Here is a 15363-nt window from a genome sequence, read left to right as displayed (position 1 = left end):
TGCGTTTTGTGGCTGATAGTGGGGCGAGTTGTGCGGTGCACAGTTACAATCACAATCATAATACTGGGAACCCGCGGCGTGTAGTCATGGTGTGGTGTTTTGGATGGGTGATGGGGTGGGGTTGACATTTTGCAAGTGAACAGAACGCGTGTATGTGTGGGTGTGTGTGTGTGGGAGAGTTGTGCGATGGTATTGTAAAGGAAATGGTTTGAATTCGTTTTGAATAGTGTGAAAAGAAAAGGTAAGAAAAAAAAACAAAATACATTGCACTTTTACGTAATGAACAGCAAACAGATACAAGAAAAAATGAATCAATGAAAGAACTTTTTTTGTTGAAATAACAAAGTAAAGCAATAAAAGCAGGTGACAGAAAAAATAGTAAGTAAAAGAACAAATCAAGCAGGTTTATGTTTGATGTGTTTGTTTGTATGTGTATATGGAAGTGGTGGCACAACAACAGCAGCACGGTAAAAGCTCGCTTGGAGGTTGCAGTTAGTCACCGTAAGCAAAGCAATTGCAAGAAAACCTCAATCAATGGGTAGTGTAAAGCTCGATCTTAAGGTACAGGCACATTCTATTCTTGCATTCAAGACATTGCGACGTCCAGTGGATGTATTTTTACGTAGAAATTTTTATCTAAATAGCGCCCAATCCAAATCAGAATAGAATATGAAGATGATGTAAGAGGACTTAAGCTTCCCCCTATGAGCAAAAGCTCAAAGAATCACAGTCTAAGTAAAGTCACTTCATAATGTGGTTCCCTATCGAAGAACCAACTTCCGGAGGCGTCCACAAATGACGCTAGCGATAGTACATCTTAACTCCAGCTCTATAAATTAAGCTCTTATTTCAGAAACAGATAGCACACAGCGCTTAATCACTGACGCTATGAAAAGGTGGGAGCGGGAGCAGGAAATGATACCAGAAGGATGACGTCCAACGTTCGCTACGTCTTGCGTCTTTACGCCCTTTCAATTCGTTAGACAGTTATTAACCTCAAATCGTAAGCCCGAACGAAGCTAGCCGGAAGTGAATAGAAAAGAAAGCAGGGCAAAAGCACCACACTAAGAATTCAGCAGTCGAAACTAGGCGTAAGATTCGGGGCTGAAAAGCCTTCTTAAAAGCTTGCCCACACCCCCGGAGCCACACTGCGCGTACGCTTGCCAAATCGGCCAAATGCGTGTTAAACGCAAAAAAAAAACCCTCCCCCGGTTTTCCACGGCTGGCTGGGCGCCTCCATCCGGGATAATTTTTGTCATTTCTTGTTGTCTTGAAGGGCGGCACAGGGCGACCGGAGCAGGACAGGTGTGAGTGATGGATCGCGCAAGGTACGGCAACGGGCGGGGAATGCCACTGAAAGCAACTGACAACAAAGAAGCGGGCCGCACACCCGTTGTCTATTTGGGAGGGAAAATTATAACATCAATTTATGCTAATAGCGTGGTAATTTGGTTTCTTTCCTGCGTTTCCAACGCTTATGCACACCTAGCCTTGGCTTGCCCCTCTCCTCTTGGAGGGCTGGTGGTGGTGAAACACGTATCGATTCGAATTAAGGGACACCGCGCCAACTGCCGAAACATGGGGCGACCCTTTGGATCAGAGCACGAGGCTCAGAACAACGAAAAAACAGCATTGAAACAAGCTGGAAAAGGAAATGGCACGAAAACGAAGAAAAATTAAATAAAACACACACACACATACACAGACAGACACACAGGGCTTTTGTGCAGTGGCGGTGTATCTGTGTGTGTGTGTGTATAACGAAGATGTTGGGCTTGGTTTGGTTCGGTTGCACGTGGGTGACCATAAGATAGCCACCAATGAGCTGGTGGAGCCCACACCGAGTGCCGGGGCTTATCGGGAAATAAATAGCGCCACTGTGACGTCAGCCGGCGCTGGTGCCATTTTTATCACCACCACCCGGAACAAGGGAGAGCGTGGTGCCCGGAAGCGGTGCGATGTTGGTGGTGCTGTGCATTGGTGCCGGTGCTTCTCTTTTAGCGGGTGATATATTTTAGGCTTACATCCCCCCACGAAGGGCCTACAGAAGGGCCTTAAAGCGATGAGTTTCGAACGCAGAATGTAGAAGGGAAGGTTGGAAAGTGTGTGTGTGTGAGAGAGATAGGAAGTCCACGGGAAAGATATCGTAAACGATCTTCACTAACTGCCTCGCCCGCGTGGACGGTGGCAGGTGGAATGCGTACAGGAGTGCAGGAGGAGTGCGGCAGGTCAGGAAGTGATTTAAGTCATCCGTACTAATGTGCCATTCAGTGGGACACAAAGGCCATAGGCTAATGGACTCGGTCGAAGCAGCCATGGAAAGACAGTGTGGATGGGGAGGGGAAGGGCCTTGAATCTCCCAACGTCTTGCGCAGGGTAGTATCTTGTTTGTTTTGTATAGTTTTTGGGGCTGCTTCCCGAGAAGGTGAGAAGTGAAATTGGCTACAAATTATTCGCGCTTCACTCTTTGCTTCGTGTGCGATGTTTTTTCTATGGTTTTAAGTGTGCATGTGTGTGTGTGTGTGTGTGTGTGTTAAGATATTTATTTTACAGACGAAAGCCAAACGGGCACAAGCTTTCAAGGAAGGCTACCGTGTGTGGATCTGCTTGCGTGTGTCTCGTTAAGAACGATCGATGAAAAGAAGCCGTCGCTGGCTCTTTGAAGCGGATTTAACTTTGGAGGACGTAAATGTCAGCCACCACCATTACAGGCGGATGATACGGGCCAATGCAACCCATCTTAAGCCCTTGACTAGGTATTGCTATGTTTTTGTTCGAATTTCTACATTTTGATGATTCAAAATGGTGCACTTTAGTAAACGATGGCTTCCATAGCCCCTTGTATTCAGCCTTTTGGTGTGCGTCTTGGTAAGAATTTGCCTGTAGTTTTCCTTCCCGGTTTGACAGTAAAAAACGAAAAAATCCGCCCTGTTGTAATGATTGTGACCGGCAAGCTATTTTTCAACCTTTCAAACGAAACAACACAAAATACTACAAAAAGGTCACAGTCACCTCACACTGGGTGTTTTACGTTTAAGATCGCGTGTGTTTTTTCCCTTCTTCTTCTTCTCTCGAACATTTGCAACGAACAGAAACGAACAATAAATGCGCTTGAAAGTACCTTCGACGTGCAAAAGCAACACTCAAACTCGGATGGTAGTTCGGTATCGGATTTGTCCCGCTTACTGGTGGAGGACGTTTCTAGTGCAACTTGTCGCCGCAGTTCTTCTACTTCCTAGAACGAGTCCGATGGGTTATATTGGTGGGCGGGAAGCCGGCGGCAAACCGAAACAAAGCAAAACAAAACAGAACGGAACAATTCAGTGAGTGGAATAAAATTGGGGAAATTTGTTTCTTTTTTTTTTTTGGTTCTTCTTTTCGCTATCATGTGTATGTGTGTTTGTGTGAGATATTACCATTTTGTAGGGTAACAAGAGAAACGGTGTGTATTGGTTTGAAAATATTGTGTAAGAGAAAGAAGATAAAGAAATTTTCCAAAAGTGAAGTGGAGTATTTAAATGAACGCCGAGAAAAACGACATATATTGAAACAGCAACCTTACCAACGCAACGAAATAGGTTCGTTGTCGGTGGAAAGGTTGCGCTAGAGTAAGGGATTCATTCGCAACAACACAAACCACATTAGAGTTACACAGGAGGAAAAAGGAATTGAAATAAGGGAACGTTAACACAGTTTATGCTGTTATTCAGAGTATTGCATTCTGAAAGTTCGTTTTTAATGTCGGAAATCATTACCGCTGGCAAGATAAGGAGGAGAAAAATTAATTTCGAAGAGAAAGTTATGTTTGACTGAAACAAGTTGATATTATTTACCATTCTCAATTCATGCTAGCGTAAGTATGATTTTACTAAAATGATGATAAAAACGGTCCCTTGTTGAGTTGCGTAAAGATAATACAATTACAAAACTGGCAAACTGTAGGTTGAGGCGTGCAGAAGCAGATTGAAGTGTAGAATAGGTTCAAAGCAAAACATCAAACGACTCAAAAGACGCGGCAAAAGGTACGACCAAAATCTTGCTCAATGCGGAGGTGAACAAAGCCAAAAAATGGAGAAAAAAAAACTCGTCAAAAATTTCGTGCTTACGATGAAAAATTCTAAAATTCAAATCTTTTTGTTTAGGGAATTTGTTTTTAAGGATTTAGATTTCATTTTGAAAAACAATCCTCATATTTTAGTCGATTCAATTATGAGCCAATTTAGATCGAGTACAGAGTTTAGTGGCAGTGCACTAGGCGCATTACTGTAGCATTACTGTGACCGATAAAAAAAAACCAAAAGCATTACTGTGTGCGTGTGTGTCTGTGTGTATTTGAATATGATTCCACAAAAAGTGTTAAAAAGTTGAACAAACATGATAGAATGTGTTAATTCGATACTACTACGTAGACAAAACAAAAAAACAACCAATAGACATCTGCTTGAGCTGTCAAGCTGCGCTTGTAAACGCGTAAAATGTGATGCTTTTTGAAAAAAAATGAAACGAAGTATAATTATCGAGTGTGTAAATTGAATTGAATTAGTAGACTAATACCTCGTGGCTCCATTGATTGTTGTAGTACTAGAATGTATGGGGGAAAAAAAACAAACACACATGTTCGAAGTTCGGCAGTTGGATAGAGGGAACGGGGAAGAGATAAAGATCGTCATTTATTTACAGCGTACCGGAAACCAGCAAAACAGTTAAATGTATATGCAATGAACACGACACAGAGTCTTGATGTGTGAAAGCAAAGACAGCCAGACGGCGGTAGCAGCAAACGGAAAGTATGGCCGAAGCCTTGCGGAACCATTAAAAAGGTTCGTCGCTTGCGGTGTGCAAAGCAAATGTTTTTGTTTTTGAAATACGATTTTCCAATTTTTCCTTGCTAAAATCGAGCAGTTCAGAAGAAAAGCGCACTGGAAGGGGTGGGGGGTGAATTTGCAGCAGTATGAGTATGAACGGCGCAAAGATTGCATTTGAAGTCGTTTGAAGGGAAAGAAAACCACAAAAAAAACGAAATCTGTAACTCAAGGCGTGATCACCACAAAACTCAAACATCAAACAGCAAAAAACATTAATTCGAATCAGTAAAGCACGGCCAGCAAGAGAGTGAGTGAAAGAGCGAAAGAGCGAGAGAGATAGCAAACCAAAAAAAAAAAACGGGTTAGTGGTGGTAGTGGGTGAAAGTGAAAGGGAAAAGCGCATCAACTTAAAATCCCAGAGTAGTTGGACCCACGCACGATCGAAAGCTAATTCGCTTTCCCTTCCATCGTACGCTTGCCTTGGGAAAGCTGGCGAATGGGTAAGATGGAAGAGAGGGGGGTGGAAAAAGGGTTGGAATGAAAACGCAAAAAAGGGGGTGCAAAAGCATAGGGTGAGATGTTAGAGGCGCGCACACGTCACACATACCGCTCTGGTCGCCATCATGACCGGTGGCTCGTGCTGGGGCGTTTCCTGCATGATCAGCTGCTGCTCCTCGCCCGCGTCCATATCGTTCGCCGCCATGCTGTGATGCTGCATCGAGGGGCTGTAGGGCGGGGCCGCCTCCGTGTCGAGCGATGCGCCCATCATCGGCTGCGCGAAGCTTTCGTTCTGGGCGTGTTGAAATACAGAGGAGTCCTGTTAGAGTGTGGGGAGTGTTGAGTCGTTATATTATTTATCTACATTACTTTCCACTACGATCCTGCGTGCTTCCTCCACTGTGGTGCATCGTGTCCACGGTTCCCCTTGCACCCACCTACTCACCTGTGAATTGACTCGCTTGCGCGGACCAGCGGAATGTTTGTAGTTTTTGTAGCAACCGACACCGGTCATGGCGGGATTGCGGCCACCGCTAACCGAGTCGCCCTCCTCCGTACTGTTCCCGTCCGCCACCGACATATTGTGACCTGTGCCCGCGGAACGCGAAGAAGCAATGGGGGAAGAAACACAATGGTATAGCGAGGGAGTTGAAAACACAGTCGAGACGTGGAAGAACGACCATGGTAGAGAGACGTTCCTGCTAAGACACAAACACAAGTTCTAGCTTGCCGTCATGAGGGGTTAGAGCTTGAAGTACTTGGGCACTTGGACATAGGCCACCGCGGTAGCAGAATATTAATAACAGACGCTTCTTATGGACGATGGTGAGACAATTCGGAAAGACCCGATGTGAGTCCGCTGTCTGCTTGGTGAATCACTGTTTCGTGTTTCATCTGTTTCATTAGTTCACATACAGGGTTTTCGAGGATTATATAGACATGTTCAGCGAGATGTAGTTTTGTTCAGGCATATAATAGACTCTTTCAGCGAGGTATAGATTTGTTCAGGCATATAATAGACTCTTTCAGCGAGATATAGAATTGTTCGGATGTAGGTGTAGACATGTTCGGTTATACTGTAGAGCTGTCACTTTCGTACCCCTTGGACTGCAGCTTGTATCATTCTCATCAGAAGGTAAACAAACGATTTTCGTAAAAATATGTTTGTTTTAACTAATTCATGCATTAAACAGCTTGGGGAATGATTATTAGCTTCTTTTAGGACTTTTAAGAATGAAAAATTGAACCCTGCGGCACAGTGTATAAACAAAACAACTGACAGCTCTACAGAATCGCTGAACATGTCTACGCCTACTTCCGAACAATTCTATATCTCGCTGAAAGAGTCTATTATATGCTCGAACGAATCTATATCTCGCTGAAAGAGTCTATTATATGGCTGAACAAATCTACATCTCGCTGAACATGTCTATATAATCCTCGAAAACCCTGTAAGATACGTCATTACAATTGAAACAAACCTTTTGGAATTTCTAACGTCTTTCTAGTGCAAAAGATCGCAGGGTACAATTTACAGTACACAACTATTTTGGGGGAAACAAATACACAGAAACAAAGGTGCAATAAACGGTGCATAGATTAAGGAGGCTGTTGCACAGCGGCAATGAAAACAATAACGGGCTGTTCAATTTGATTTTCTATTTACGAAATTGGTGTTTAGTCTAGGGCGGTTTGAGAAGACTAAATGGAAAACAGAAACAAGGAATTGAGGACGACAACAAACCCAAACTAAACACAGACACCACTAACACTAGGCAACACGTGTTCTCTAATTATCCATTCTCATTAAAGCAAATATCTCACGCGCAGCGCGTATTTTACGCTAATTTTACTACATTTTTAAACGATGAGTGGGAGCGGGGTTAAACACCAAGAAAGGCGGACGGACACAGAAAACAAATATCAACCCATCGGCTACGGTGGGGTATTTAACTGAACAGAAATATAAAAACAAAACAATAGAAAACATTTCTTCGTTTGGATTCAACGGTTTTATGCACATTTCTTCATTTCTTTTTTTGTTTGTTTGTTGGTTGTTACTTTTCGTTTGTTTCTTCTCAAAACTGGTTTCACAGAGTTTTTTTTCGATTCGATTTTGTGTGTGTGTGTGAATGTGTTTTTTTTGTTTTAGAACGAAATTGCTTGTCTCGTCTTTTGCACACCGACAGAGCCCTGGCTACGTGATCGGAACTCAAATCACACCGTAAACCATTAGGGTAACCGCTTTTCTACTGCCTAGGCATTAATATAACAACGAGTCGTTTTTATAAACAAAGCGAGCGAACTTTTCTCCTGTGGTGTTTGTTTGCCTAAATCGGTTCAATAACGTCTTTAACGTCTACACTTAACAATAATGCAACAGTTTGAGAAAGTAGGTGCCATTTGTTTTGGTATTTTTTGTTCCGAATAAGCTTGCAACAAGATTGCTGAAAAGCCACAAGGCCAGTGAACCCCAATGGGTGTAACACTGCTACAGGGGGGGGTAACGACAATACAGCGCGCGCCATCGCGACTAAAGGATTAACTAACGATTAAAAATAATGCAACATTCAACAATACACGTAATGCGATCGTGATTAGTAGCAGCATCATGGTGGTGATGGTAATGTTGGTGGCAAACGTATGAGTTAGGTTGTAAGTGTTGCATGACGTTTCAAAGTGTACAAGTAATTGGTAGGTAAGGTAAGGTTGGCTTATAGGCTAGTTTATAAAAGCGAAAGAACGAGTACGATTGATTGTTGTTCAGTTTCCTTCTCACTGCCGGCACGATAGCTGCTGAGTAGCTGGTCAAAGTGAGGCTAGAAAGTGGGTGAGTGCTTTATGTGAGCGGTATGTTCTGGCAAAAGTTCTGAGTTGTGCAGTCTGCTGACGTACTATGGACTAGACAAAATGGGAAGGTGCAAAGAGATTTCCTTTCGTTCCGATATCGGTTTTGGTTTTGTAGTCTATGTTTAGATTTTATACATTGAAATTAATGCATGTATTGTTTCAGTTTGCACAAGTAGCTTTGAATGAGCAATCTTCTATTGTAAACTACACACAAATGTTAATGTTACAACCCAACAACAGATGCATCACTTGCACTAATTGTAACAGTAAATTACCAAATCGTATTCGTATGGTAACGCAATGTTTCAATCCTAAAGCAACCATTCTGTGAACTGTTCTAAAAATTGCTACTAGACAAACACAATAACGCAACGACATACACATTGAAAGCTTCACAAACGAAATGACTGCGGTCGCGCGTTTTGGACGGTGATTCGAACTTTTAAAATGGGTTCCTCTCCATGTTTCATCTTCCCAATGGTTGTCGCGCGTGTCGTCACTGTTGGGCTGTTTGTTTTGTTTCATTTTGTTGTTGTTGTTTTTCCTGCTATAACATTACACATTTTACACCGCGCGTACATTATGCTTACATCGATTACACTCATTACAGTCATACACTTAAACGCACCTTATTGTACACACAACACACAACACACACAGAGACAGATCAAATGTTCTATATTGATGCTGCTATTTTGCTCACGAGACGTAGGTGTGTGTGTGTGTAAGAGTGTGTAGATTATAGCAATATATCAAGCCAAGCAAATATGCCAGAGCTGGATCTGGGGTTTAACCTCACATTACAATGCTATTGGCTGCGTACTTCAGCTGCCACCGACTCTGCCTAAGCGTTATACAGTCTTGTGCCATTTTCTGTGTTTGGGTACAGCGTTATTTTACCGCTTTCTCGGTCTCAGTGCTACAGCGATAAACTTTTGTGCGTGTATTTTGTTTTTGCATATTTTTTCGGCTTTCAGCTTTCACTCGTGAACGCAAACGTGTCAACTTATTTCAAAGTAGTGAAATATTAATAGTGGTTATTAATTTAAAACATCCTTTTCGATGCACTTCATATCGTTCGCTAACCCAATAAAACACTTATTACATACATTTATTCAACAAAGATGCTGATCCTAGAATTTATAATTCTTTCATTTTGATAATTAATTAAAAACAACTACTAAATGAAAAAGTCAGTGGCTACCTGCATAAGCAACAAAAATAAACATTAAAAAATTAAACTAAATTCCTTTACTATACTACTACATCGATCCGCAATCGATTCGCGTTTCAAGCAACCCTGGGTAGCTTCTTAGTATTATCCTTCTGCCCTTCGTCAACTCACGTGTATCAAAATTGTTGCATTTGTTTGTAAAACTTCGATTGTTGCATACAAAACAAAAAAAACTGCTCTCGGGAAGGAATATGCGATAATTGTGGGCCAATAAGCTGCCTACTCTACTGAAAAGATGCAAGATTGTGTGGTAAATGCATGGGCACTGTGAACCATTTTTTTGATTGCGCTAGCTTTTGAAGGAATTATGTAACAAGCTCGGTTTTTTTTGAATGCTTCACAGCAAAGTGTTTTTAAGGGTTGTAGTGTATTTGCCTGCGTTACACGTACGTTGTCTGTTCGCAGGGTTGTGTAAAGTGTTTTTGATTGCGTTCATGTAACGCTCTCACGTTTACTTCGCTTCCTGAAGGTTGTGATTGTTTTATGTTGTCTTTAAAATTTGTTGTGCCTATTTCAACAGCCATGACATCGGGAGTCTGTTGTTTTCTTTCTCTTTGCTCTTTTTAATGGTTGACTAATCTTTCGAATAAAATTTCACACTAAATTAAGCCAATGCTGCCGAACGTTGATGATATGGTAATGCTTCGGTAGGCAATATGGTAATTTAGGAACAAAAACAGATCAGTTACAAGACATAAAAGGTAGCAGTGTGAGTTGGAAAAAGAAAGGTTTAATATTTAGTAGTTTTAGATTGTTCTTAAAGGTGCAGCGAAGAACGAAACGCAAGACACTCTATATGTTATCTTTCCAATTTTGCTGATTTCGATAGAGGATGAAGTCAGAAGGATGTATTTGCACAGCTTTGTATTTCCACTAGCAGTGTTCCCTTGACAGCACATGCCTATCTACTGAGCTGGTACAAATAAATGTGTATCAGTGTGGTTATGTTTCTTTTTTTACGAGCTGAATTTCATTCGCTCTCTCTCTCACTATACCTTCGTAATGGTCAAGTCGTATGCAAAATTTGCTACAAGTTACACAATTGATTTTCACTAGCCATTTTGTAAGATTTGTTACATTTTGTCTCGCTTTCGCCTCGGCCGATCATCACATTCGATACGAGATGTCTGTGCAATCCTAGTATTGTATAACACCTAAAACCACCTGCGCGCGATTCAAACGATCCACTGCGAGAACCGCGCCTGCATTGATGGACCAATCCCTCGTGGTCTGCCCCGCGAACCAGCTTACTGATTAGTGATGGGTAATCCGGAGCGGAGTCATGGATCAACTCCGACTCCGGTGCGCAAAATATGACTCCGGCTCCGGATCATAACTGGATTCGACTCCGGATCAGTCCGGATTACTCCGGAATACTCCGGATCACTCCGGATCACTCCGGATTACTCCGGATCACTCCGGATCGCTCCGGATCACTCCGGATCGCTCCGGATCACTCCGGATCAGTCCGGATCAGTCCGGATCAGTCCGGATCAGTCCGGATCAGTTTTCGTACATATTCGATGTACGACTTCAAAGTCAATGAGCTCATCAAGAATTGTCTAAACGATAATGGACAGTCATTCCGGATCCGGAGTGATCCGGAGTGATCCGGAGTAATCCGGAGTAATCCGGAGTAATCCGGAGTGATCCGGAGTAATCCGGACTGATCCGAACTCGGAGTTGATGAGTCCGAGGGTTTTCCCGTATGCACCCCCCCCCCCCCCCGCTAAACAGTCCGGAGCAACTCCGAGTCCGACTCCGAGGGGTGCCGGAGTCGGATCGATCCGACTCCGGAAAAAAATTGTATTTACCCATCACTATTACTGATACGCGCTACTGCGGTGCGCGTGTTTGAGTGAGCTGATAAAATGTTGATATGAGGACTGCCACTCACACAGGAATTGCGCGCTGCGCCCACAAGGAAAAGCACAAATGTACACATCGAATCTCTTCTCCCGTTCCATCGCATCCTCGCGCCGCACCAGCGTATAGCGTAAGTGCGTGTCAGTGTAGACTGGTTTAAATGTCGAAAAAGTAAGGTTATACCGATGGATGCGTGACTGCAGACGGACACAGCGTACGGAATCGAAGCGCTACGATTACGCTTCCCTACGATTGTATTGGTATAGCTAGCTGTGGCAGGCGGTCATGTCTAGTAGCGGTAGAGATTTCAGTAGTACTGGTAGTAGTAGTAGTAGTAGTAGTGGTAATAGTATAAGTAATTGTTGTAGTAGTATTGGTAATATTATTATTATTGGAAATGATTCTACATGGCACCACACAACTCAACCGTTGTTCGTAGCAGACGCAAAAAGATGCAGCATTGGGTAGCGTTAAAAGCGATAATATTAGTAGTGGTAGAAGTAGTAGTAGTAGTAGCTAGTAGCTGTTGCAGCTTCAGTTGCAAGTCTAGTGGTGATGGTGGTGGCGATGCGGATGAGGACGACCAGCACGACGATGCTGCACGGGGTACGTGGGGTCGTCGGCTCGGACAGTGGCGTCGCCACGCGTTTGCCTTGACGTACGCTTGTCTGCTGGGGCTATCTAACAAAGTCTTGTCCGTCGACGGTGAAGTTGTTCATCATCATGGCCGCCGACTCGGTGCGCAGCTCCTCGTTCAGTTCGGCCAAACGGGACGAAAGGGGCGGCTGGCGGCGTCGGGCGGCAATCGGCGTCGCCAGGATCGATTCGGGCGGCGACTCCATGAGGTCACTCTGATCACCTGGGACACGATAATGAGGGCGAGCGCGAGTCAGTGAGAAAGCAATGACCTCTGTCGCTGCTTCGTATCTGCTCTTTCTCTTTGCCAGAAGGGGTACAGCTTGGCAACATTTGGTGAAAAACTATACGCAACTCAAAGGAAAAGGCAACTAAAGACTTTCATTGTCGCTATTCGGTAAAAAGATACTACGATGTATGACGTCCAGGATCTACACAGACCCGGCATTAGTTGGAAAGAATGTATCGTTTGCAACGGTGCGCTGTAAAGTAACGAGTAACTCGAAGGCAATACATTAAACCATATGGATCTACTGGAGCAACTTGTGTACAGAGCTGGCGATTCTGTAAGACTCTACGAATCTAAAAAATGGAAAGTAATTTGAATTTTCTATGAGTTGTAGAGGACAAACTTAGGTATCATCAACGACCAGCAATATTGCAAGCGTTTCGTATGTCGTGTATATTGCTAATCATTTCGCAGGTCATGAAGCAGCTATGATACAGTACAGTGCAACGCGCATCGAATCGTATGAGCATTCGTTTCCGATGTGGTATGGCGACCACACTCGATGGTTAAGTAAGAAGCAATCTAATGAATTTAAAAAAAAGAGGAACTCTAGTAGTATGTACTCAAAAGCGTTTGATGTTCATATCATCGTTAAATTCACTAAGTAGTATGGAAACGGATGGGATATACTATGCAAAAATTATGAAAGAAATAAAAAAAAGAACATGGTGCTGTTCTAAACTGGAACCGAAAACAAAAGTCAACTAGTGCTGGAAGTAACCATGAGCTATTGATACGAAAAATTGTATTACTGACCGTTGCCTTGATGCAGACAAATAAGGGACGCAAATTTAGAAGAGTTTTCCGTCAATCGAATGCTTTTGCACTTCAAATAAGGCATGTTTTCTTCCAAAGGGTTGTGATGTTTTAGTTTAGTAATTCTTGTTCCGAATCTTTGTATGCATCTAGCATCATGTTTTACGTTTGTTGAATGTTTTGAATGTTTTTACTGAATACTTTGAAACTCATCAAAACAAGCCACAAACTTAATGAAACGAAATATGATGCATGAGATTATCTAGCAACTGAAGATTATAACAAAAAAAAAAAACGAAAAGAAACACTTTTTGATTGGAATATTGCTGGTGTTTTTGACGTACCGTGGCTTTCGTTTCAAATGGGCTGCTATCGCAATGAATTATGTATATACCATTAAGGGTACTTTCGCAATGTCGTATGTCACACATATTTAAATTATTAAAGCTTCGTGTTGCGTCCCTGGATCAATTGAGATCTTTGCCAGTAGGCTGTTACAGGTGCGTCTTCTAGCTGTACGACCAATCCGAACTACCTGTCTACTCAATTTTCAACATTCTCCCATCCGTTTACAGTGATAACGATTTCTAAACAAGTTAACGTAAGGCAGGCCCTATTTATCTTTACTAAATGTACGATCTTTAGAATAATTTTCAACAGTGTGCAAACAAAGTGATTGCTTCAATTCGTTTATTTCTACTGTAAACAGTCTCTTGTGCACAAATGTACCGGGATCACACAAACAACCAAACTGCTCTCTGGACCCACTAGCTATCGGCATCCATAAAGCTGGTCGGTTCATTTGGATTGCAATAGAATTTATATCGTGTCGTGTGTGTGTGTGTGTTGCAGCGACCAAAGGGGGCGGGGTATGGCCTTTTCCTTTGGCACTAACCGAGCTTTGTGGCTTTCCCGGGGCGTGGTTGGTGGTTGCATAAAACCCTACCCTCCCCAAACGAAGCAACGGCCCATATGTATGCACCGTGCAGTACACAACCAGCGTCCGGGCATTTTGGTTTTCGGAAGCAGACTGCAAAACCGGAAGCAGAATACGGGCGAACCGTGAGACGCTGGACGTGTGGTCAAATCTTGCACCACCACCAAGACGAGCCGGTGGAAAGCTCGGTGGACCATCCGTGTGCTGCTTGGATGTAGCCAAGAGTGGTATGTGGCGGCACCGTGGCACCATCCACAGCGCCAAGCGATGCGCTTTTATAGCGGAGTGTAAGCATGCCCGAATTAGAGTGCAGCAAAATGGCGAGTGGCACTCTAAGGCCCTGTTGTTCTGACTTTCTGGAGCGAAATGTCTGGAATATTTATGAGTTCCTCGAGCACACATTATACACACCCAGCCAGCTCGTTTGGCGCCATGCTTCGGCACTGTGTGAAGCAGGGCCGCTTGGTAAGATGAGAGATGCTGTATCGTGCTTGTGTAAACACATTTGAGTACAGTAATAAATTTCACAATTAAAATCAAATCAACTCCCCTGTGCCGGCACGGGTAGCATGGGGTTTTGTGGTGGCAGTACTAGCAATGTTTATTCTCACCATGTCCTAACATAAAATCAGATTGTTTTTTTTTCAAATTAAATATCTTTCGGTAATATGAAGCGGTGTTATGCTAAAGTTTCCCCTGAGCAGTGATATTAAGTTTCCCTCTGTAACGTATTCAGCACACACACTTTGATTGAACGCTTCTTCGCCTATGCAGAATCCTAATCCATTGTGCAACCTTGTTCGCCTCCAAAAAAGTACTAAATCGTAAGCACGGATGCATGTTTTGCAGCCATTTTTAGAGTGAGTAACCACCACTGGTAGGGTATAACCTGGTTCTGGTGCTCACAAGCAAAAGGTAAGAAGGTTACATCAACTTTCAACCGAACCCATCGCATCAATCAGTATGCTGTCCCAGTTTTGCAGCAGCAATGTGCCCGTGGATGGATGGGTTTAATTTGCATTTACACCCGCCGGGCACGTACCTCTCTTATGGTGGCAGTTTGCACCGAAGTTGTGCATGCAAAAATATGAAGAATTTAAAGAGAACCCACTTTACAATATTGCCTCTTCGTGTACCACACGTGCAGAGTGGACAAAATCCAACCCCATTCGGGACGTTGGTATGTGGCCCGAGTTCTTGGTTGAAACAATCCAAACCAACGTTTGGTTTCCTTAAATCCTACTTTTGCCTCGGTTGCCTCCATCACAGCAGCTGCTACATACATACATACATGCTGCTCCAAAGCGGACAGGAAGTTTGCGGTAAATTATTGTCGTCCCGGTCAATTTAAGCGAGCCACCGTCACGGACGGGCGCAAAGAATTCGGTTACGGAATAGTGTATTAGCAGTGTTAGATTTTCCGTGACTATAAATTACTCAGTTATCCAGTCAGCACACCACGGTGCCGCTGTGTCGAAAGGATGGCCAACGG

General features: G+C 43.2%; 1 protein-coding gene across 12 annotated transcripts in view; it reads right to left on the bottom strand.

Annotated features, from left to right (window-relative positions):
- The window catches only part of LOC121593758 (potassium voltage-gated channel protein Shab), a 102884-nt gene that overhangs the window by 14567 nt on the left and 72954 nt on the right, over positions 1-15363 (bottom strand). For 10 of the 12 annotated variants that reach the window (XM_041916408.1, XM_041916407.1, XM_041916409.1 and 7 more), the window contains 4 exons: positions 5749-5891; positions 5413-5622; positions 4555-4581; positions 3122-3235 (listed from right to left, as the gene is read on the bottom strand). In XM_041916408.1, coding sequence (XP_041772342.1) covers positions 3122-3235; positions 4555-4581; positions 5413-5622; positions 5749-5891 — 494 coding nt within the window. The remainder of the gene's footprint in view (positions 1-3121; positions 3236-4554; positions 4582-5412; positions 5623-5748; positions 5892-15363) is intronic. The other 2 variants (XM_041916417.1, XM_041916418.1) reach the window with 2 other exon arrangements.

This window comes from Anopheles merus, chromosome 2L (assembly GCF_017562075.2).
Source record: "Anopheles merus strain MAF chromosome 2L, AmerM5.1, whole genome shotgun sequence".
Classification (NCBI taxonomy): Eukaryota; Metazoa; Arthropoda; class Insecta; order Diptera; family Culicidae; genus Anopheles; species Anopheles merus.
Note: the sequence above shows the minus strand (reverse complement) of the source record. Positions and strands in the feature narration are given on the sequence as shown.